At 44.6% G+C, this 24,262-nt stretch overlaps 1 protein-coding gene across 1 annotated transcript in view; it reads left to right on the forward strand.

Annotated features, from left to right (window-relative positions):
* Positions 1 to 9,016: 9,016 nt before the first annotated feature.
* ADAMTS8 (ADAM metallopeptidase with thrombospondin type 1 motif 8) overlaps positions 9,017 to 24,262 on the forward strand; it is a 38,642-nt gene continuing 23,396 nt past the window's right edge. Inside the window, exon 1 of the mRNA XM_084803645.1 lies at positions 9,017 to 9,682. Within this exon, the coding sequence (XP_084659771.1) occupies positions 9,017 to 9,682 (666 nt within the window). The remainder of the gene's footprint in view (positions 9,683 to 24,262) is intronic.

A 24,262-nucleotide genomic window follows, 5' to 3' on the forward strand; every position in this document is an offset into this window, starting at 1 on the left:
TGCATACCACTCAATTTGTCATAGTGGACGTCCATGAGATACTGGTCCATTACTTGTTTCCATGAATATTTTGCAGCCATGTATGCAAAATCCTATGTCAACATAATGTGGGAATCAGGCTTAGAGGGACTTTTGCTATAGGATAGAGCAACCCAATAATAGTTTTGTGTTGCACTCTGGTTAAGACAAGACAGTACCAATTCAAAGCAGAGCATCAATGTTCATAGGGCAGTTTATGTGAAATGTTTCCTGGTGCTTTCAGGCATATGTCAGGGGTGGAACATTTGAGAGCAAGGAAGGACAGGGAGGAATTGCATACCTGAGCCATTGCAGGAGGGGTAAGTCAAACCTCTCTTCCAATTCCAACTTATCTCAACAAGGGAGAAAGGAATGATTCAATGGAATTGCATTCTGGAAGGAGATGAGCTCATCAGGGTTGAAAATTTATCCCAAGAATATTGATCAGGAAGGCTAGCCACTGAAGAATGCAGCTTCAGGTGGACATGCGGACACATTTTGCAGTTGAAGTTCTTGTTGCTATCAGGTTGTGTTATTCTAATGGGGATACATTGAACCTTTATTCTTTATTATTATATTTATATCCCACCTTCTTTCCTCTTGCAAGGAACCCAAGGCACCTTATATGATCCTCCTCCTCTCCATTTTATCCTCACAACAACCCTGTGAGGTAGGTTAGGCTGAGAGTCAGTGACTGGCCCAAAGTCGCCCAGTGAGCTTCATGGTCGAGTGGGGACTAGAACTCAGATCTCCTGAGTTCCAGTCAAACACTCTAACCACTACACCACACTGGTTCTCTTGCTCTTCAGAGAATTGCAGGGAGAGTTTGATCAAAGTGGACTTAAATTAACTTTCATTACTGAGTACCTTTTTAAATATGATCTCACTCAAACAATTATGGGAGAATTCAGACCCCACTTTTGCACCCTTTGAACTTGCTGGGAGTTTTACTGTTCACTTTCTTCTACTCCCCTGATTAAAGAAGGTCCTGGAAAGGTGGAAATCTTGATTGCCCAGACTGTCTAGAAGTATTCTTCCAAACTTACTTTAATATGCTCTTGGGAGGCTGGCTAAAGTGACCAGAAATTCCAGGGTACCGTTTACAACCGGGAACACTAATGAAAACCAGGACCACCTAGAATCAAAAACTACCAACAGTGTTCTCTAAGGTCAAAGGTAAAGGGAGGGCATGGGAATGAAATGCATCTTGCTCCAGTACAGTCCACAAGCATTTTGCGGACAGTACAGTGTACTGCTGGGCGTTTCTTTCAAAACAAGTATTTATTTATTTATTAATTCGCCAATAGTCAGTGGTCAAGGAATCTGTACAAGCACATTTCCACCATGTCAGAGTGGCTTGGCCCAGCTGTGCTATCTTTAACAATGCTGATGTTTGCCTGTCCAGGAAAGAGATAAGAACCCAGGGAGCCAAGGAGGAGAGATGGGGAAAATCAGTCCTAGGAGCTTCTTAGGACAGTCCTAGATCCCAAGGATTTCTCCCTTATTTATGTCTCTAACCCTTTTTTCTGCACAGGATGCACACAAAGGTTTCTGTCTGGCAGAGGCTTTGGTAGAGCCCTTTTATTATTACACAGAGAGCCCTTTGCCTATGTCTCACCCGATGCAGATGTAAATTAGCATTGTTGGCCCTTCACCACATAGGAAGCACCTGATACTGTGTCAGACCATTATTCCATGTAGCCCAGTGTTGTTGGCACTGATTGGCAGCAGCTCCCCAGGGCTGTAAGCGGGATTCCTTCCTAGCCCTCCCTGGAGATGGCTGGGATTGAACCTGGGACCTTCTGCATGCAAAGCAGGGGCTCTGCCACTGAGCTACTTCTTCAGTTCAGGTTCCACTGAAAAGAGGTGCAGAGGGACACTACTATGCCACAGGGAAACAGCTTCTCCACCTGGCAGGAGTTTGATTGGGAAAGACAAACGTTCCCCAAATGCAAGTTTCCCACTGTTGTTTGTTTGTTTGCAAGAGACCCGTTAACCATGACAGATGCAAATTGTGTTTAAAAAAACAACTAATAAGTACATGAAAATGAATGAATGGCATATGGAGCTGATGTGAGATTTGATTCCGCTAAAGCCTGTTTTACTGGTCATGTCTCAGCAGAGCTTTGTAGGAAAGAAGTTTCTCTGAAAGCTTGCTAGATCTATTATCCTTATACTAGCCTTTGCACTCTTCTCCCCCCACCCTTCTTCCACATACATGCTAGGATCTAGGACTATTCACCCCCCACACACACACACACACACACACACCAATATACACATACAAATAAATCTGGGATTTGTAATTATCCATAACCTGAGCTTTCAGTTCTTTATTTTATCTGAGGACAGGAAGAAACAGACCTTAAGGACAAATAGAACCACGCAGGGGTGAGCAACGTGGTGCCCGCAAGCCCCAATGCACCCCTGGACACTTTTCTTGGTTCCCGCCAAGGTGCCCTCCCCCTCTCACTTATTTTGTAACTAACACATTTTCAAACTGGCAGCTGGAATCGCTGTGAAATCGGTTTCTGTTGGTGCTGAAAACTGTGGGATCAAAGGATTTGTTTAGCATGTTGGGCTTCGACCCTACCTTCGCCTTGTACTCAAGCCTTTCGGGTAGATTACTTGTCCTTTGCCATGCCTCTCATGGCAGCCATTTTCTGGTGGTACTGCAGATTGCCAAATGTGTCCACCACCCAAAAAGGTTCCCTACCCCTGGAATAGAAAGCCTGGCAGCTGTGGGGCGCTTTTCCTGTGGCAAGTAGGTTGACTCCCTAGCTCAGCCATCCCCACCCCAGCACCCTCCAGATGACTTGTACTTGTTGGAGTTGTAGTCCAACACATCTGGAGGGTGCTAGGATGGGGAAAGGCTGCCCTAGTTTGAGGCATCTGGAGGTATTTGCTATGTGGGTACCTCTCCCTTGTGAAAGGGATGTTTGCTTGTGGACTGTAGTGTGGGGAAGCTAGGCTCTTATGGGACAGAATCCATATGAACCCACTGCTCTCTCGAGCACCCAACTGGAAGCCCACTCCGAGTGCCTACAACCAGAGGCCAGCTTGGAGGTTACAAGGAACAGGGTATTTCCTGTGGTGGAAATCTATCCCTAGGACTTCCAAGAATAGCTCCATTTGGATTTTAGAAGGCCAGTAAATGCCTTCAGTACGTTGCATGGACTTGGCCCAGAAAGTTAGCTTATAAATATTGAAAAAAATAAAAATCCATTTTAAAACAGTGACAAAATCCAGAGGCACAGCTGTGTTGTTGTTGTTATTATCATTAGTCTTCATTTCTATACTCCCAATAGCCAAAGCTGCACACCACAATGTAAAATAATAAAAACAATATAAAATCTCTAACATACAACATTTAAAACAATTTAGACAGATAAAACATTTACAGTAGGAAAATGGAGCTGACATACATTCCCCATCATAATGCCATCAAATGTGACCAAATTTCAGGAAGCAGAGGACAGTCTTAACCTGGAGCTGAAAAGATGGCAGTGCTGGAGCCAGGTGGAACTCAGTGGAGAGAGCATTCCATAATAGATGTATGAGATTATTCCCATACCCACCCTTTTCTCTGGAATTGTCATCCTTCCTTTGCTCGCTTTTTACAGAGAATCCAGATGAAATGCCAAATTGCTGCATTCCAGTGGTTTCTATGTAGTCTTCCAATGTTTTTTCAGACTTCATTTGTGGTGACTTTATTTTCAATAAAATGCAACAGCAATGCCAGCCTGTGTGGTACAGTCAAAGTGCTATTGAAGTTTTTTTAAGGCTACTGTGGCTTTTAATTGCATTTCCTCCTTGCAGGTTCCACTTGTTTTATTGTTTCCTGTTCAGCATGGCTGTGGGATTCATAATTAATTGCACCTTGATTAGTAAACTTCTGGGGGGGGGGGGTTAACTGCTGTTTTTCTTGCATCATTTAAAGATCTCCCCACCCCCACCCCAGAACAGACACTGATTAATTAAGGGGTAATTCATCATGCAGTTTTGACCAGGAAGCAATAGAATAAGCAAAACCTGGAAAGAGGAACCTTTTAATTAACACTGCAGGGGACTTAGGAATGATTAAAAAGTGGTGGCGGATTTTATGAGATTGACTGAGACTGAATTGTGAGTAAACATTGCAGAAGGATCTTGGCCACTGGTGGATAATATAGCACCATATTAATTGCTGCATGGAACCTCCTTTTTAATTCTGCTTCAAAGCTGGTTGCAAAAACAACAATGCCTCAGCAGCGCTAAAGGGATCTAATAAGGGAGCAACTCTATTCTGCTACAGCAAACAGGCAAAATTTATTTTGTGGCACTTTAAAGACTAACAGATTGATTGGTGGGGCACATGAGCAACAAGCCATTTGCAATAAAGATCTTATTCTAAAGGGAGATGATTAAGAGATTGGGGGGGGGGGGAGGTTTAAGATACCTGCCACTTTCCATGATGATATTTTGACTTTGTGCCATTTTTATTTTTGCTTCTTATCAGCATTATTTGCCTTTATTGTGGGGATGGTTTTCACTGTACAGCATCTTGGGAGCCCTGCCAGGAGAAAATAATACAGGTAAAAATAGGAAAGGTCAGAAGATCCTGTTTCTGGGTGAGGCATTGGACTAGATGAACTTTCATACACACACACACACACACACACACCCCCTTCATTCTGCGAGATTACACCTATGCATTCTCTTCTAGCAGTATTAACACAGAGGGAGGCGAGTGCACAGAAATGCAACCCTCTTTGCCCCCAGTTACCCTGAGTCATTTCCATAGAGCAGGGGAGGGCAACCTCCAGCCCACGGGCCAAATCTGGGCTACGGCTTTATCCAATCTGAGGGTTGAGCACCCTCCCCAAGCCCCACTACCTTACCTGGGGAGAGGAATCCCTTCTGATTGGAGATAACATGGGGATTCCCCACCCCCTCCCAGCCGAGTCTCTTCCTGTACAAGCAAAGCAGGAAAGAGGCATTGTACTCAGCCAGCAATTACAGGACTTGGCTCCTGCAAACACCAACCAAGTCCCTTCCTGCTCTGTTCATGCCCCAGTCGGGACACGAGTGAGATGAGAAGGAATCTATTCCACCAAGGCTTGCAGGAGGTCCCTGCCTCTCCCTGCATGGAGAAAAAAGTGGGCAAGGCTTGATGACATCATGATGGGAGGGGCTCTTATTTGGGGGCCCACCCCATTACATTATCTGTCCCACCGGCTTGTTGGGGGGAGGGGCAATTGGGCCCCTGGATGAAAATAGGTTGCCTGCTTCTGTCATACAGCAAAGCCCATTTTGTGTCTTCTGCAGCCCCTGCTTCATTCTTCTTCTGGTTGCTTCTAAAATGTTCTAATTTAACCCCTAGTACAAATGCTTCCTTTCACTAATGCACGTGGATGGCTGAGAGGGACTTGCGGCTTCCTTTTCAGATCCCTGGGCAAGGCTGCAGTTGCAGCACATTTGAAGACTGAACATATGGCAGGACCGACCAAGAACCTTACTGCCTTAGGAGCAGGTGCCTGTATTTCCAAGAACTCTTCTCTCCTGTAAAAGATACCAGCAGAGGGCCTCTTTTCCTGGTAGTAGACCTCCAGGACTGGTTCTCCCTGACCTCTACTGGCTAAATGTCTGGGCCAACCCTAGCCCAGATTTCTACTAGCTAAACTTCTGGGCTGACCCAAGTTCATCTTGTGCTTCTGTGGCTCCTTGCCTTTCTGCCCCTGATTCTCCTCGACTTGCTGTTGCCCTCCCTCCTCTCCAGCTTTTTCCGCTCTTCTTTCTCTGCCCCTGCTTTTCTCCCCTGTATGGAAAACCCCATCTCTGGCCATGGCATTTGGATCTCCTTTGCCCACCCCCATACCCTGATGTCACCCCAACTTGCCCCATGGTCCAACTTCCCTGCAGCAATTCACACGGGGTTGCTGTTACTACTTATTGCATCACTGCGGCTGCTACTGACAACATCTTGGGTCGGAAACTATTAAGAATGAACATTAATGAATGCTCATGATGTTTGTTTTTCACTGCACTTTATAAAAAGAAATTCAGTAATTAGAAACGTTGGCCCTTGGGTAACACAGTGCTATTTAGAGACACAGCTGGTGTGTGTCTGGGCATAAGGAGGTGGCTTTTCAGCAGAGATGAGCAGATGTAAATACTCCCTCTCAGACAGACACATGGATATTTGTCCAGAGTAAACAGTCTTTAAACATTGACCCTTGTCCCCAAGCCTTCATCATAAAGCTGATTTCTCAGGTCCCAGGGACCCAGGTATCTGGAACCTCAAAACATGGGTTACATTATCATTTCAAATTGCTTTTGGGATTAAGGAATTCAAATACCACATTGCAAAGGGAGAGGAAAGGGGCTCATCTGTGGGGCTCTGTGACTGCAGAATAAGGGTAATTACTCTGTTCCAGATAGCCTCTAACTCTCATGGGATTTAGTAAGGGAACCAGGGATACTCATTGCAGGCAAAATTTATTCCTTTGCAGTGTGTGGGACTGTCATGAGGCTCTAGAGAGTTCCATCATGGAAGAAACTCTTGAGGTAAAAGTATGTTTGGTATACTTCCCTTTTGAAAGAAGATTTCCCCTTTCTTTCTAGCTAGCCACTCCTGATCAAAAGGATTTTCTCAATTATCAGTTAGTCCCTTTTGTCCCAGCACAACAGAATTTCCTGAATCTAAAACAAGTGAGGTGGGGGAGTGGGAGGAATGGTCATATTTTCCCTACAGTAAGGGAGATATACTAGATCAAATGTCTCAAAAAAAAAACCACCTGCACCTATATGAGCTTGCCTGGGTTTTAAGATTGGGTTCAGCAACCCTGGTTTCTGGCTTACTATTATAATTTAGTACATGGGTCGGTACTAAAGTCAGGGCCTTTTCAGTGATAGCCCCACACCTTTGAAATTCCCTCCCCTTCGAAATACACATGGCTCCATCAATACTAGCTTTTAAAAGAACTTTGGAAACTTTTTAACTCCAATATACATTTGGCTGATGTTCTGGTCCTTGAACATTATTTGTTGCTACTCATCAATTAGAGGTTTGGAAAATGTATTTTTTAAAAAATATATATAATTTTGAACTGCCTTGGGGGGCTATGCCATGAAAGCTGGGTCAAAAATAATTTTAATTAGTAACATAATACAATACAATTAAGGAGAAAACTAATAGAAATGCAGTATCTCATTCTGCTTGGAGCTGAAGTGTTTGGGAATTGGCAGAGTTTGGCTAAGAAGCAGAGTAAAAGTCCAAGAAAATAAATTAAGGGACAACCTTCATATTCTGTGGTGTCATGATGTTCCAAAAGAAGGGAGCCTTCTTAAAATAAACCATATCTTCACCAGCAACATGGAAGAACAAAAAAAAGAGAGAATTGCATGTAGTGGACAACTTGTGGGCAATAAAAGGACTGTTATAAATAAAGACATAGTTTGGAGAGACCAAAGAGGGTTTATGTTTGGGGCTATTGTTTTTTGTTAATTTGAGTAAGCACAAAATGCCATTTTTTCCTGTTTCCACTGTTGGGAGATTTCTTGGTGTGTGTGTTTTAAATTTCTAAGATTAACATGCACTGTCAGGGAGTGGGGGAGAGAAGTGGATTCTGAGTAATATTTTCCTTTTTAAAGAATATAACAAACTGTGAAATCTCTGCAGCTCAAAATAATTTATGTGGAAGAACTGAATGCATTATTTCATGTCCATATGATCTTATTAATGCTATTATGGATCCAGCTATGCCCTCTGCTTATTTCTGCATTTCTCTGTATATTCTATGAAAATTCTCCGATGAGACTGCCTCAAACTTTGGCCCCTGAGGTAATTTCAATAAAGATTGAATTCCTGGCATTAGTTAGCGGTGGCTCCTTTGGGGATGACCCAAACAGATTTCATTTGGGAAGACCCAAATATATGCCAGTAGCTGATAAAAGGGATTTTAAAACACCTATTGGGATTTAGACATTTTCCTGTGGCTGGCTTTTTCCTCCCAAGAGCCCTGGAAAAGGACAGCACAAGGACTCAAAAGCGAGGTCCCTCTTTTCAAGGCAGTGTAATGTGAATGCAAATGAAGAAAAACACTCTTTCAGTATAGTATTTGTTTCTGCAAGATGTAATTGCTACAGACCGAGCAGAGGTCTTGAAAGGGTTAACGCCAAGAGAATAAGATTGGAGGGGGGATGTTTGAGCTGGTACTTAAACAAGAGAGGCGGGTCCTCCTGGCTTCTGATTGGCCTCAAGTTCCATCCAAAATCTCCCCCCCCCCCGGCCGCATTTCTCCTCCTCTTAGTCTCTGGGTCCCAGGGGAGGGGAATCTGGAATAGTGAGAGAGTTCAAAAATAAACCTCTTATGTCAAAGCAGGGGGAAGAAAGTATAAATACCGAGGACTCTGCAGCCTGCTTTGGTGCTTCAAAGGCTTGGGAAGGAGCTACCCAGGGAGAGCTAGAGTGCTTCCTAGGACGGCGGGTGGGGGAAGTCGGAGAGGGAGGGCGCGCGAGAGAGAGAGGACTCCGAATCTCCCCAAGCCCCTTTCAGCTCAGCGCGCTTTCCCAAGCGGACAACTCGCCTCGCTGCTGCTGCTTTTTGTATTATATTGTGACATCCTGCTTTGAACGGTGCAAGAGCTGCTGGAGAAGCTGAGAGCGGAAGAAAACCCCACAGTCCTTGGGGCAAAAAGAGGATTTTTCTCCAGCTGTCCCCGCACTCTGGGCAACTTGCCGCTAAGCAGAGCTAGCAACAACCGCAAAAATAATAATAATAATAATAATAACAATAATAATAATAATAATAATCCAGCCTCCCTCTTGCTCTCTTCCCTATCCGTTTTTGTTTTTAGTTTGAATTAATCCATAGCCCTTCCCTTCAGACTGCGGTTCGCAGATTTGTAGCATACCTCGCACACCGCTGGGAGTTCGCTCCTCCAGCTGAGGCTACAACCCCGTGTGCGCCTCTGTCTGGGCTTCTGTCATTCTCTCCTTTCCCAACTCCTAGCATCTATGCCCCTCTCTCTTCCACTACAGCCCTCGCCTAGCAGGCTGGCATCTGCTTTCCCCCTCTTTCCCTTGCTGCTGTTCTTGCTGCCTCTGCACAATGCCTGGCCGCTGCCCATGCAGAACAGAGACTCCCAGGAGGTGGTGCCAGTCTGGTTGGCAGCTCCTTTGGCTAGCAGAGGGCAGGTCTCCTTCTCCATCACTGCCTTCGGGAAAGAGTTTGTGCTGCAGTTGGAACCTGATGCCAGCTTCATAGCACCTAGGCTGAAGATCCAGCACGTTGGAAGGAAGGAGCCCCCTGGCTTCCTTGCCCAGGAGGAGGGTGCAGGGCTACGAAGATGCTTCTACTCAGGGACTGTGAACTTGCAACCAGACTCCCTGGTGGCCGTCAGTTTGTGCCAGGGCATCCATGGCTCCTTCTTGGTGGATGGAGACAAATACGTCATCCAGCCCCAAGGTCACAGAAGTGGAGATCCTTTGCTGCAGGTCCACCAACTCCAGAAGAGGGGGTGGGCAAGAAAAGATGCAGGGGACGCTCCAGAAGGGGAAGCCCAAACAGAACCCGACAGCCCCAGCAGCAGAACCAAGCGGTTCACCTCACAGGCTCGCTACGTGGAGACCTTGCTGGTAGCAGACACATCCATGGTCGAGTTCTACAGGGATGACCTGACGGTAAGATGCTCTTTCTCTCCCTCTTCCTTCTGAAGACTCAAAACAGGCGCAGCTGTGCATGCAGGTTTTAAGTGGTGTGATGCTGTGGCATGTAGTGGTAATGGTGTGAACTCTGAGCCAGGAAGTCCCCAGTTCGAATCCCTCCAGCCTTGAACTCACAAGGCAACCTTAGACGCACTATTCTCTCTCTCGCATCTTCAGCCTCCCATCTGTAATATGAGGGCAATAATAATTCTCATTCCGTTTACAGGGCTGATTTAATGATTCCTGGGATACTGTCTGTGGAGCATGTTGAACACATTTTGAAGGGGAAGGGCTGGAGCTCAGTGGTAGAGCACACACTTTGCATGCGGAAGGCCCCAAGTACAATCCCCAGCTGCTCCGCGTAAAACTCCCACCTGAAACGAAGGAGAGCCGCTGCCAGACCATGTTGACAATACTGGGCTAGATGGAGCCATGGTCTAACTCAATATAAGGCAGCTAACGTGTTAAAGCATGCATAAGCAGTAGGAGTAATCATAATACAAAAAAGAAGAACAGGAGACAAAAGGGCCAGAGTAGAGGTGTGCCTAGGGTCATTGTGGGACAGATGTCACCTCTTCAAGGCTGCTTATTAGCAAAGGGTGGAACTATGCATTATCAGAGCCCTAGTGCTGCCACTGAACAGTATTGCTGTGTTGAGTCCCCCCCCCATAACACACAGTAATGCTAACCTCACAACATGATGTCATCATGTCCTGCATTTCCCCACCCCTACTTCACATCATCAAATGTCACTGATGGAAGCTGGGGAAATGCGCAATGTGATGATGCCATGCATTAAATGCCCCTACATATTACAGGGCAGAGCTCAACACCCAGATGCCATTTTTGGCAGCAGCCCCTAGTCATCAGCAACATGTAGCTCCACCCTGTCTGTAAAGTTGCAGCTTTGGGAAGAGGCTACTGTCTCAGCAGACTAGAGGAAAAAATATCTGCATTTTTAACCAATCTGTATAGTCATTTTCACTATACACTCCGGGAGAGAGCGGAGGACAGGAAGGCCTGACGTGCTATGGTCCATGGGGTCACGAAGAGTCGGACACGACTTAATGACTGAACAAAAACAACATAGTCATTTTGATTTGACTTCATTTTCATTCTGCCTGGTAAAGTGTCCTATAAAAGTTGAAAGGTCTACCTGAACATAATTTTGTCCAGTGAAATACATAATTGTATTACCTGCCTTGCATTTCTTATTTGGATGGAGACTAAAGCAGCAGGTTTTGTTTGTACCAAACTGATGGCATCAGACCCGTAAAGCAATTGAACGTTACAACCACTAATATGTCTAATTTAATCATACCTTTCACTCTTATCATTGCAAGGTCTGCCTCTTTTATATATGAAGTGGTACCTTATACTGCTTTAGCCTGACTGTTGATAAAGTTGGAGCATTGTTTAGCATGAGTAGGAAGAGAGTCTGGCCATATATTATTAGTGTAACTTTCTGGTCCCGGGGAGCATGTTTTGGAGCTGGGGAATGAAGGAAACCTCCCGATCTCTTGGGCTATTCCTTTTCTCCATGGATGAACATAGCCATTTGAAGCAGGAGATCCGCAGATTTCAAAAGCACTGTTTACATGAGTACTTCCATGTCTGGCAGTGTGGAAATCTAATTCGATGGTATTCGCTCTACATGGGGAGTTTCCAGCCTAGAATTTTGGTGAAAGGAAAACCCTCATTTCTGCCAAACTGCTACTTTAGCACTAGAGAAATTAAGCAGTAATTATATTAAGGACATCATAGTAAGGGGAGAGGGAAACAGATGTGCATAGTTCATTGCAGTGGCTTCTGCTAAGTGAATGAGTGTGTGTTTTGTTGTTGATGATAGTGATCTTTACTTACCTCAGTTTTAGGATTGACGTTATTTTGTTTGGAGTTTTGTTGTTCAGTCGTTAAGTCGTGTCTGACTCTTCATGACCCCATGGACCATAGCACGCCAGGCCTTCCTGTCCTCCGCTCTCTCCCAAAGTGTGCTCAAATTCATATTCATTGCATCAGTGATGCTATCTAGCCATCTCATTCTCTGCTGTCCCCTTCTCCTTTTGCCTTCAATCTTTCCCAGCATCAGGTCTTTTCCAGTGAGTTTTCTCTTTGCATTAGGTGGCCAAAATATTTGAGCTTCAGCTCCAGTATCTGTCCTTCCAATGAGCAGTCAGGGTTGATTTCCTTTAGGATGGACTGATTTGACCTCCTTGCAGTCCAGGGGACTCGTAAGAGTCTTCTCCAGCACCACAGTTCGAAGGCATCAATTATTCGGCGCTCAGCTTTCCTTATAGTCCAGTTCTCACAGCCATACGTTGCTACTGGAAAAACCATAGCTTTGATTATACGAATCTTCAAAAATGGGGTCAGCAAAAATCAGGTCTATGGGGGTACCATTTTTAGGCATGTAGGTAGAACTACAGAAATTTTAAATGTGAACATTTGTTTCACAAAAGTGTAGGAAAGATCTCCATCATCTATAGTGTTCACATGGAACCAAATGTAGATAGACAGAATTGCTGAACTAAGAAAACCTTGAATTTAAGACCAGAGAGTTTTTAATATTTAAAGCAGAAAGCCATTTGAGAAATGCTTTACAACATGCACGTACATACATGTGCGCATGTGCGCATACAGCTTATATCCCACTGTTACTCTTGATCAAACACACTTTTGAATTGTTTGAAACAATTCAAAAACTTGCCAGATCTGTTTACCAGATATGAAAGTAGGATGAATATACCACAAGCAGCGATCCCTTTTACAAAATTACTTCAACTCTGTGTGTGGGGAAAAAACACTCTAGCATACCTAAGAAAAGAAAAACTAGAGCTGAACCAGTTCAGTCCATCATCTTGCTATAGAATGGATCTGTTTCAGACATTTGACTTAACCCCTTAATCCTATCCCCAACTGAAAAGAAACACAAGTATCCAAGTTTTCATAATATGTCCTATTACCCTTGCCTCTTCCTTTTCCCCATTCTCTTCACACATACACATCCCTCTGCTGTGTCTCCACATGAAATTGCATGCTCTTTAAGGACAGGGACCTGTTCTTGGTGGTGTTATGTTACTCTGTAAACTGCTATGTATATTAGATGGTAATAAGATGGTTAGATAATTTACCAGGCTGAAGGCTGCCAAACCTCTATGAATCAACCCCACACACATACTTATATCCAGATACCATTTGGGAATCTTGCATACTGAAGTGGAATGTTTAAACAAGGCCAAACATGAATCATAAATCTGTACAGTGGCTGAGAAATATAATGCACTTCCAAAAATAGGAGCACACTAGATTTGAAATGTCTTGATTTTAAAAGGTGTTTTTTCTTATTTCTATAATTTATTCATTCATTCATTCATTCATTACATTTATACACTGACTTCCTTCCACAACGGAATTCAGGGTGGCATGCATCAAGTTTTGCATCCAGGCACTGACTAAACCCAGACTTGCTTAGTTCCAGCAAAATCACCATTACATATGCCTTCGGACCATGCTGTTAGGACTTGCCCATCGGAGAACTAAAATCAACATTTATAAAGGGCTTCATTAAGTAGCTTCATATGAATTTTAAAATGTACCATATAAATACTCAAAAGGTATCTGTAAACTATGGTTGGATGCCTTCAGATATATATACAAAATGGGCATGCATACCCTGAGAAGTCTCTCATGGTTTTGCACAAGTAAGCATGCAAGATGTGCATTTTCTTGCCCTAAAATCTGGTTTAAAAATAAATGGCAGAATACGCAGAGCCCAGATAGAGATCTCAAATCAAGAAAGGGGAACAGTATGTGCATCTGGAAGTTTACCCCTAGTGGTGACCCAAAACAAACTTGTGTGTTCCATAGTTAGCAGTGGGAGCCCTCTGCACTCTTTGAACGTTGGATCTTGCTTAGTTCCCTGCCTATGACATCCCCCCCAGACTTCAGAGTCAGAGGGAGGGGGGCTCCACATAGGGATGTTGGAGAAATCCCCAATATAATCAAATGCGTCGGGATTTCTATTAATTCAGCCTGCAGATTCCGCAGCAGACCGGCTTTTCCCAAGTCGTACGGATTCTGTGGACTTGAACTGTTTTTTGTTTGTTTGTTTGTTTGTTTGTTTTTGTTTGTTTTTACTTTCTGGAATTTTACACAAATTTAGTTGTAGAAAAATACATTAAAAAAAAACACCACTGGCTGAAAATGTGCATTTCCCTTGTAGGCTAAGGCATGAAAATGTGCATTTTGAGGGGATTTGTGCATTTGGAGGGAGGAATTTGCGCATTTTGGGGGGATTTGCACAATTGCGAACTTGCATGAATTCGGGAAAAATCCGATCCTGCCGATGAGTGGATGGTGGAACAAAAGGCACCTGACAATCCGCGAAACGCAGACGGAACAGATTTTACAAAATCTATTCACCCCTAGCTCCGCATGACTCTGACGTCTGGGGATGATGTCATAGGCAACCTTAGTTAGAGATTTGCAAGAGGCGTCCTCAGCGTACTGCATGTGCCTGTCCCAGGTTCCACTCTTCTTGCTGCCCAGCAGGTGCTCCAAGTTGTACTGAGCCACTGATCAAGGTCGTTCAGAGCTCCCTCTCCTGTCAGAAACTTGCAGCTCTGCCGACTGCCCCGCCACGGTTCTAGCGGCCAAGCTCTGCAAACATGAGCCTGCAACTAGTTCCCTCTGGCCACCTGTCAAGCAGCTGTTGGTTACAGGACCTCTGAAGCCTTCCCCGCTTCACTCTTTAAGCCATGCATCAACCTCCAGTCTAGTGGTGTAAGTCAGGGGTGCAGAATCTCCTTCAGCCAGAGATCCAAATTCATTTTCAGAGAGCTCTCGGGGCCGCATCCATTTCATTTCATTTCATTTCATTTCTTATATTTCTATACCACCCCATAGCTGAAGCTCTCTGGGCAGTTCACAAAAATTAAAAACCATTAAAATACATTATATAAAATATAAAAACCATTTGCATAATGACACAACAAATAGCACACACAACAACATATATCTAAAACAATTTAAAACAATTAGCCAGAGACAATCAAGAGACTCTTTATATGCTGCCAAATGCCTGAGAGAAGAGGATATTTTTAACCTGGTGCCGAAAAGATGACAATATTGGCTCCAGGCGGGCCTCATCAGGGAGATTATTCCATAAATGGGGAACCACCACCGAAAAGGCCCTCTCCCTCGTTGCCACCTTCCGAACCTGCCTCGGAGGAGACACCTGGAGGAGGGCCTTAGATGCAGAGTGTAGTATGGGTTGGTTCATGCTGGGGGAGGTGTTCTGTCAGGTATTGTGGTCCCAAGCCATGTAGGGCTTTATAGGTCAATACCAGCACTTTGAATTGGGCTTGGAAGCATATTGGCAGCCATTCCAGAGAGGGTGGGACTGAAGGCAAAGGGGCAGAGCCAAACGGAAAAGAGGTGGGGCTAAAATGCAAAAAAAATGAAACCCATATGTTGTAAAGTTTTTGCTGCCAGTAACTAGGCCTTAGGAGAATCATTTCAAACTTTCAGAATGGGGGGGAAACTGCCCCAAAGCCTGGAAACCATGAAATGATTGGTGGTTGGGGGAAAGAGGATGGGGCCAGGAAAAGGAGGTGTGGGAACCCTGGAGGGCCAGATTGGGACCCCAGGACAGTTGGATTTAGTCCCTGGGCCTGAGGTTCCCCACCCCTGGTGTAAGTAGTGTGTGTGTGTGTGGGGGGGGGGGTCTTTTACAAGTATTGATGGTCTTGAAGCCTCAGCCCTCCTACTTGAACCACACCCTTTTAACACAACCTAGGCCCATGCCCCCCTTTAAAGGAAACGCATATGAAATGGGTATCAGATAATTAATGTACCTTATCAGATAATTAAAGTACTGGATGAGGGCTAATGAACTGAAGCTCAGTCCAGACAAGACTGGTGGGTGGGTGGTTCTGCTGTTGGTGGGTGGTTCTGCTGACTGGATGGAGGGTGTTCAACCTGTTCTGGATGGGATTGCACTCCCCCTGAAGGAGCAGGTCCGTAGCTTTGGGGTCCTCCTGGAACCGTCTTTGGTACTTGAGGCTCAGGTGGCCTCAGTGGCACAGAGTGCCTTCTACCAACTTTGGTTGGTGGCCCAGCTATGCCCCTATCTGGACAGGGATAACCTGGCTGCAGTTGTCTATGCTCCGGTAATCCCCAAGTTAGATTACTGCAATGCACTCTACGTGGGGCTGCCTCTGAAGATGGTTCAGAATCTGCAGCTTGTGCAAAATGCAGTGGCCAGATTAATAAAGGGGACCAGAAGGTCTGAACTTATAAGACCAATTCTGGCCCGCCTGCACTGGCTGCCTGTATGTTTCCGAGCCCAATTCAAGTTGCTGGTTTTAACCTATAAAGCCTTACACATCTCAGGGCCACAATAGCTGACGGAGCACCTCTCCCGACACAAACCTACCCGTACACTACGCTCAGCATCTAAGGCCCTCCTCCGTCTGCCTACTCTGAGGGAAGCCCGGAAGACAGCGACAAGGGAGAGGGGCTTCTCGGTGGTGGCCCCCAAATTTTGGAATGATCTCCCTGAAGAGGCTCGCCTAGCACCAACATTGTTATCTTTTCGGCACCAGGTTAAAACTGTCCTCTTCTCTCAGGCATTTGGCAGCATATGATAAGTTTTGATTGATCCTGGGATGGCGTATGGTTATGGTTGTCTACTTTGAGATTGCTTGTTGAGGTTGTTTTAGAAATATGTTCTTGTATATTGTTCTGTCCATGTGTTTTTTACGGAATTGGCTTTTAAAATCTGTACATTGTATTTTTAAATGTTTTAATCTTTGTAAACCACCCAGAGAGCTTTGGCTATTGGGCGGTATAGAAATGTAATAAATAAATAAATTTAAGGAGCACCGCTTCCTTCCAGGGCACATAGCCCGGCAACATTCTGAGAACACAGGCCAAACTTTTATTCCCCCCCCCCCCCGAAACTTTTAAAGCTTATATCTTGTAGTAGTACATCTCTGTATCATCGGGCACACCTTCTAATTTTCATCTGTGGCTGCACCAGGCAACTGGTGAGTGTTTGGTTTCAGGCTATTCCTCTGTCTGTTTCCCAGCTGAGAGTTGAGTGTGAGCATTAGGATGACGGGGTTGTTCAGCACGCTAGAGGTCTCCTTTTCCTGTGCTCCCACAGATCCTAACGTTGCCCCTGGGTGAAGTGAATTTTTTAAAAAATGAGCAAGGTTGAATTTGGGACTGGGCCCAGCTGTGTTTATTTCTGGCATCTCTTTTCAGGACTGAGCTCCAGGAATAATCAGTGAGGCCAGTAAGAGAAACACTGAGTATGTGCAGAGCGATGTTTCCTCACTAACAACCAAGCAAATGAACAACCAATCACATGTTCATTTTTAGTCCATCTAGATTTTAGCTGTATTATTATAAAAGCAGGAAATGCACAAACTGATCACGTGTGAGGGGGAAAACAGCATGCCACAAATGTAAACTAGTTTCGAAGCATTTTATTTATTTATTTATTTAATTAATTAATTTTATATCCCACTTTTCCTCCAAGGAGCTCAAGGCAGTGTTCGCAGTTCACCTCCCCACTGCGGTTTTATCCTCACAACAACCCTGTGGGGTCGGTTAGGCTGAGAGACAGTGACTGGCCCAAGGTCACCCAGTGAGCTTCACATGGCTGAGCAGGACTTGATCTCCTAGTCCCTATCCAACACACTAGCCATTTCACCATCCTGCCTCACTTAGCATGACCTCCTCCAAAGCAGTCTTGGGAACTGTAGTTTGAGAGAACTGAGCATTGTCTATTTGACATCCGTAGACATCTACAGAGCTATATTACTCAGACTTTTGTGAAGGGAAAGCATGACAGTTAAACACGTTTATGTCTATTATGTAGGCAGGCCTGGCCTTTGCCTCCTTCCTCACATTTCTCAGAGCTAGAATTGGCAACGCTGTTCTGTTCCAAACACGGAAGATAACCCAAACAGCAGCATCTATAGAATGCTCGCCCACAGCTGTGTTGGTGCTCTTGCGGTTAGATGGAGGAGAAATATGTGTGTGCCGGTTTGGTTTGACTAAAAAGTTACACATGTAGCAGAAAGATTGAGTCAGAAAGGTCCGTGTTTACTCAGGCTTTTGTGCAATCCTCATAGCCACATTTTAATTACTAAACATTAAAAGGTCAGGAGGAGCATTGTTTGTGAGTTATTTTCTAATATAAATTGTATCTGAGGAAGCCCACAAAATAGCTCATCCATAGAATCATACAGGTGAATGGAACCTGTGTAAGAAAAGAGGTGATTCTTCTCCTCACACAACCATTTTTGACATGGAAGTGTAACCACAAGATGCCTTTCCCCTCAGTATTGTTGTATGGGGGCATTTAGAACATAGCGGCTTCTGATTACGCCGTGTAGGGTGGGTCATAAGACCATTTCACCTCATGAATATTGAAAATTCATCTTGTGGCAGTGAATTCCCCCTCAGAAATGGTTGTGCGAATAGTCCCAAAAGTTACACACTATCTCTGAAACTTTCATCATGCAATAGTCCACTCCTAAACACTTTTTTCCTAAAAAAAAAAAAAAATCCTACTGATTTCAAGGGACGTACTTCTAGGTAAGCGTGTGTAGAATTGTAGCCTATGTTAGGTCTTTCATAATCAGTAGTGTAAAAAAAAATCTCTGCCAAATCTTTCTAATTCCTAATGTTATTAAATCACAGCCATCTTTCTCCCATCATGCTTCTGGCTTTCTGAACGAAGCTCATTCAAACAGTATCAGGAATGTCCCCAAGCAGCTGTAGATCGCCTGTAGAGAAGGTCAGGCATGCTTCTCTCTTAAACCCAAAGTCCTATTCCTAATGCATACAATAAGAATAGGCAAACCACTTGAGGGAGTTTTAATTAGATTTTATATGCTATGAGGATATGGAGGAAACTTTTTCTATCACAACGTACAGCAAAAATAATAAATACTCCTTTAAAATACTGTTGAAACATGCAAGATAAAAGGTAAAAGACTGTGTATAATAGAAAACTTAACTGTCATGGCTTCCTGTCATGGAACCCTGGGAAATGTAGTTCTGTGAGCGAGCTCTAATAGGAGACACTGATTACAAATGGAGTAATAGAGTGATTCTATGGATTATTGAGATAAATGTATGCTAAGCACTTCAGGAAAAGTGCTATATAAATATCAAGTCTTATAATGCTATAAAAGCTCCAAAAGCTATTGGCATCAGGGGTTGGCAGCACTGGGCACTTGCCGGGGACCACATTCCAGTAGGGGCCCGTTCCTCCTTGCTGCCTCTGCCTGCACCTACCCTCTCTTGAATGTACGAGCAGTGACAAGAGCAAGGAAAAGGAGCACTCCACTCATCATGTCCTCTCCTGCTGGGCAGTGGTGAGCCCAGAGGGATAGAGTAAATTAATGGGCAGCAACAATTCTCATCTACAAGCTGTACTTATTTACTTTGGCCCATCTTCCTTCTCTGATTCCAGGGCCAAGGAGTAAGTAGTCAGATAATGGCAGGGGTGGGGTGGGGGGAGAGAGAATTTGCAAGGCTCCATTCAGACTTCATCTGGAGTCTGTCTGCATCCCTGGAAGAGACCCAAAGGGTAAGCAAAATGAGGGGGTAGATCCATTCAGGTATTGGCCTCATTCTTCCAGGGCACCTTGCTGGATGCTTCCCTTGAGTGTGGGAGTAGAAGGATCATAGCAGCTTGAACCCAATTCTGCATCTGCTTGGGCCAATCAATTTGGAGCAGGCCAGAATTACTACCTAGATTAAGAAGCGTATTTCCAATCATAGCTGTAACAGTCTGGCTTCTTCCAATCTCTCCCTCACTGCACCTCCCTTGGATGCAGGATTCTTCTCAACTTCCTCCTCTACGTTCTATGTAATGTTAAACAGCTGACACAATTTGCCTCTGGAGTGGCTGCTGGCAAAGCAGCGGCTGATTATGAAGCACTCTGGTATGAAAAACGCGCCACACAAGTGAACATTGTTATTCTGAATGCAGTGGCGAAGGACCCATGAGTTACTTCCAAGCACTGGAGAAAAGCGGACCAACATAACATCCTTTTCCCTTACCCATCCCATCAGATGTCTTTATTAGTAGTATTTTCAGATGGCCTGTGAACATCATTTTTCTGTATCCTGACATATTTCAATACTGGCTAATCCCAGGGTAGGCAACCTAGTGCCCTCCAGATGTTTTGGACTACAGTTCCCATAAGTCACAGCCAACATAGCCAATGATATTATGAGAATCATAATCTAAAACATCTGGAGGACACCCCTTTTTTCTTTTGTCAGAATTCATCCGGCTGGGCACACTGGGTAAAATCCAACCTGAGCTCTACTTAGAGTAGGCCCATTGAAATGAATGGGATTTACTTTAGCCATGACCAACTGAAGTCCCATCCATTTCAATAGTCTACTCTAATTTTGTTGGATTTTACCCTCTTAACCAGTTCTAATGGGGTGAAGTGTAATTATGTACCAACCGCAACTGTCCCTCCAACTATACTGCAGCCAGTTTTTGTAGGCCCTTGGGCAAGATATCCTTCTCATTGCAGTTGTCATCAGCTGCTATTGCTCCTTATCCTCTTTCTCATCATTGCTGTCACTTAAGAACATAAGAAGAACAAGTAAGCAGTGATATCTACTGCTCCTCCTTCTCACCACTACCATTGTCTGGGCCAGAGTGAAAACAGGTGAACTGCAGTGGTGAATAGGAGGAACAACTCCAGGGAGCTTTTGTCAGTGGGCCCCTGCAGGGGGGGGGTGAGCCCCTGGCAGGTGCCCAACCACACCTACCCTTGATGCCAGCCCTAACTTTAACTGCCTTGGCTTTCCCCCAAAGAATCCTGGGAACTGTGGTTTGGTGAGGTTCTGAGAATTCTCCGCTGGAAATCGGCCCCCCCTTCCAGAGTTCCAATTCCCAAAGTTCCTTGAGAAAGAGTAATGATGACCCTTGAACAAGTTAAGGCTGTTGTGTAGATAATATGCCCATTGTATCTCCAATCCTCAGTGAGAACAATGAAGGACAGAGACTAGGAGGAGAAAGACAAGTGTGGGACTGGAATGATTAAGATGCTAAAATGAAATGGGGAGAGGAAAAGCTCCAAGGCTACTCAAGCCTCTCCTCCTGGCTCTTGCCTAAATACTGCCCACAGCGTCCTTTGGCTGCCACTTGCCTCTGTGCAAAGAAATTCCTGGCTTGCACTTCAAATTGTTGAAAGAGGTGCTATATTTGACATGGGAGCCAAGACCCTTGCAGAAACTACCAGAATGTTTGGAGATGGTCTGGTAAACAGTGCAAGCTGCCTGCCTCACTTGCCGTCCTCAAGGCAAGTGATTCTGAACAAGCTGACTCTAATTAGCAGTTCAGAGACAGGTCCAGGGCTGCTTCTCAGTTCAGTTCTGTGTGGTCAGCTGCGGCCTGGCCTTCCATCAAGCATGGTCTGACCTGCTATATATCCACTGCAAGGTACCAACAGAGATTTGGTTTTGCTCCTCAAGCCTGCTCCATATGTGACGTTGTCAGGTAGGGCGGCCACTTAGGAATCGCCCAAACTGAGGACATGCATCACCAAAAAAGAGGGCAAAAGATGACACACATTTGCTTAAATTTGCATTTGTTCATTTCTGTATAAAGATGCAAAATTAGAAATAGTTATTTTAATTTGAACGGGAATACAGTGCATATATCATCATTGCATGAAAGACTTTGACCAGGTAACCTATGTTCCTTGCTCAGTCTGCTGTCCAGATGCTGTTGATGAGCAGCTTCAAAGCCCTGGTCTCTTTTTTGATGGTTCTTTACCTTTATACCAGACTTGAACAGCCTTCTAAATAAAGGATGCCTTCCAAATAGAGGATGTTGTTGTTGTTGTTGTTCAGTCGTTCAGTCGTGTCCGACTCTTCGTGACCCCATGGACCATAGCACGCCAGGCCTTCCTGTCCTGCGCTCTCTCCTGGAGCGTGCTCAAGTTCATATTCATTGCATCCGTGATGCTATCTAGCTATCTCATCCTCTGCCGTCCCCTTCTCCTTTTGCCTTCAGTCTTTCCCAGCATCAGGGTCTTTTCCAGGGAGTTTTCTCTTCGCATTAGGTGGCCAAAATATTGGAGCTTCAGCTTCATTATCTGTCCTTCCAATGAGCACTCAGGGTTGATTTCCTTTAGGATGGACTGATTTGACCTCCTTGCAGTCCAGGGGACTCGTAAGAGTCTTCTCCAGCACCACAGTTCGAAAGCATCAATTCTTCGGCGCTCAGCCTTCCTTATAGTCCAGCTCTCACAGCCATACATTACTACTGGGAAAACCATAGCTTTGATTAGACGGACCTTTGTCGGCAAGGTGATGTCTCTGCTTCTTACTATGCTGTCTAGGTTTGCCATAGCTTTCCTCCCAAGGAGCAAGCGTCTTTTAATTTCATGGCTACAGTCACCATCTGAGGTGATCTTGGAGCCCAAGAAAGTAAAATCTGTCACTGCTTCCATTTCTTCCCCTTCTATATGCCAGGAAGTGATGGGGCCAGATGCCATGATCTTCGTTTTTTTAATGTTGAGTTTCAAACCAGCTTTTGCACTCTCCTCTTTCACCCTCAACAAGAGGCTCTTGAGATCCTCTTCGCTTTCTGCCATTAGGGTGGTATCGTCTGCATATCGGAGGTTGTTGATAATTCTCCCGGCAATCTTAATTCCGACCTCTGATTCATCCAACCCGGCATTTCTCATGATGTACTCTGCATATAAGTTAAATAAGCAGGGTGACCATATGCAGCCTTGTCGTACTCCTTTCCCAATTTTGAACCAATCGGTTGTTCCATGTCTGGTTCTTACTGTTGCTTCTTGACCCTCGTACAGGTTTCTCAGGAGACAGGTAAGGTGGTCTGGTACTCCCATCACTTTAAGAATTTGCCACAGTTTGTTGTGATCCACACAATCAAAGGCTTTAGCGTAGTCAATGAAGCAGAAATAGACGTTTTTCTGGAATTCTCTTGCTTTCTCCATGATGCAGCGAATGTTGGCGATTTGATCTCTAGTTCCTCTGCCTCTTCGAAACCCAGCTTGTACTTCCGGTAGTTCTCGGTTCGCATACTGCTGAAGCCTAGCTTGTAGGATTTTGAGCAACACCTTGCTGGCATGTGAAATGAGCGCAATTGTGCAGTAGTTTGAACACTCTTTGGCGTTGCCCTTCTTTGGAATTGGAATATAAACTGACCTTTTCCAGTCTTGTGGCCACTGTTGAGTGTTCCAGATTTGTTGGCATATTGAATGCAGCACTTTAACAGCATCATCTTTTAGGATTTTAAATAGCTCGGCTGGAATACTGTCATCTCCGCTAGCTTTGTTGTTACTAATGCTTCCTAAGGCCCACTTGACTTCACTCTCTAGGATGTCCGGCTCAAGTTCAGTGACCGCACTATCATGGCTATCAGGGACATTCAGATCTTTCCTGTATAGTTCTTCTGTGTATTCTTGCCACCTCTTCTTAATCTCATCTGCTTCTGTGAGGTCCCTGCCTTCTTTGTCCTTTATCATGCCCGTCTTTGCACAAAACGTTCCCTTGAGATCTCCAATTTTCTTGAAGAGATCTCTAGTCTTTCCCATTCTGTTGTTTTCCTCGATTTCTTTGCATTGTTCATTTAAGAAGCCCTTCTTGTCTCTCCTTGCTATTCTCTGGAACTCTGCATTCAGTTGGGTATATCTTCCCCTTTTTCCCTTGCTTTTCGCTTCCCTTCTTTCGTGAGCTACTTGTAAAGCCTCATCAGACAGCCACTTGGCTTTCTTGCATTTCTTTTTCTTTGGGACAGATTTCGTTGCTGCCTCCTGAACAATGTTACGGACCTCTGTCCATAGTTCCTCAGGCACTCTGTCTATCAGGTCTAATCCCTGAAATCTATTCCTCACCTCCACTGTATATTCATCAGGGATATGATTTAGGTCATACCTGAACGGTTTAGTGGTTTTCCCGACGTTCTTCAATTTAAGCCGAAATTTTGCAACAAGCAGCTCATGATCTGTGCCACAGTCAGCTCCAGGTCTTGTTTTTACTGACTGTATGGAGCTTCTCCATCTTTGGCTGCAAAGGACATAATCAATCTGATTTCGATATTGACCATCTGGTGATGTCCATGTGTAGAGTCGCCTCTTGTGCTGTTGGAAAAGAGTGTTTGCTATGATCAGCATGTTCTCTTGGCAAAACTCTATTAGCTTTTGTCCTGCTTCATTTTGTACACCAAGGCCATGTCTGCCTGTTATCCCGGTGATTTCTTGACTTCCTACTTTAGCATTCCAATCCCCTATGATGAAGAGGACATCTTTTTTTGGTGTTAGTTCTAGAAGGTGTTGTAGGTCTTCATAGAACCGATCAACCTCAGCTTCTTCGGCCTCAGTGGTTGGGGCATAGACTTGAATTACTGTGATGTTGAATGGTTTGCCTTGGATTCGTACTGAGATCATTCTATCATTTTTAAGATTGTACCCCAGTACTGCTTTTCCCACCCTTTTGTTGCCTATGAGTGCTACTCCATTTCTTCTAAGGGATTCT

Source organism: Heloderma suspectum, chromosome 6, assembly GCF_057233095.1.
Source record: "Heloderma suspectum isolate Gila_16-S chromosome 6, 16-S_ref, whole genome shotgun sequence".
In the NCBI taxonomy this organism is placed as follows: Eukaryota; Metazoa; Chordata; class Lepidosauria; order Squamata; family Helodermatidae; genus Heloderma; species Heloderma suspectum.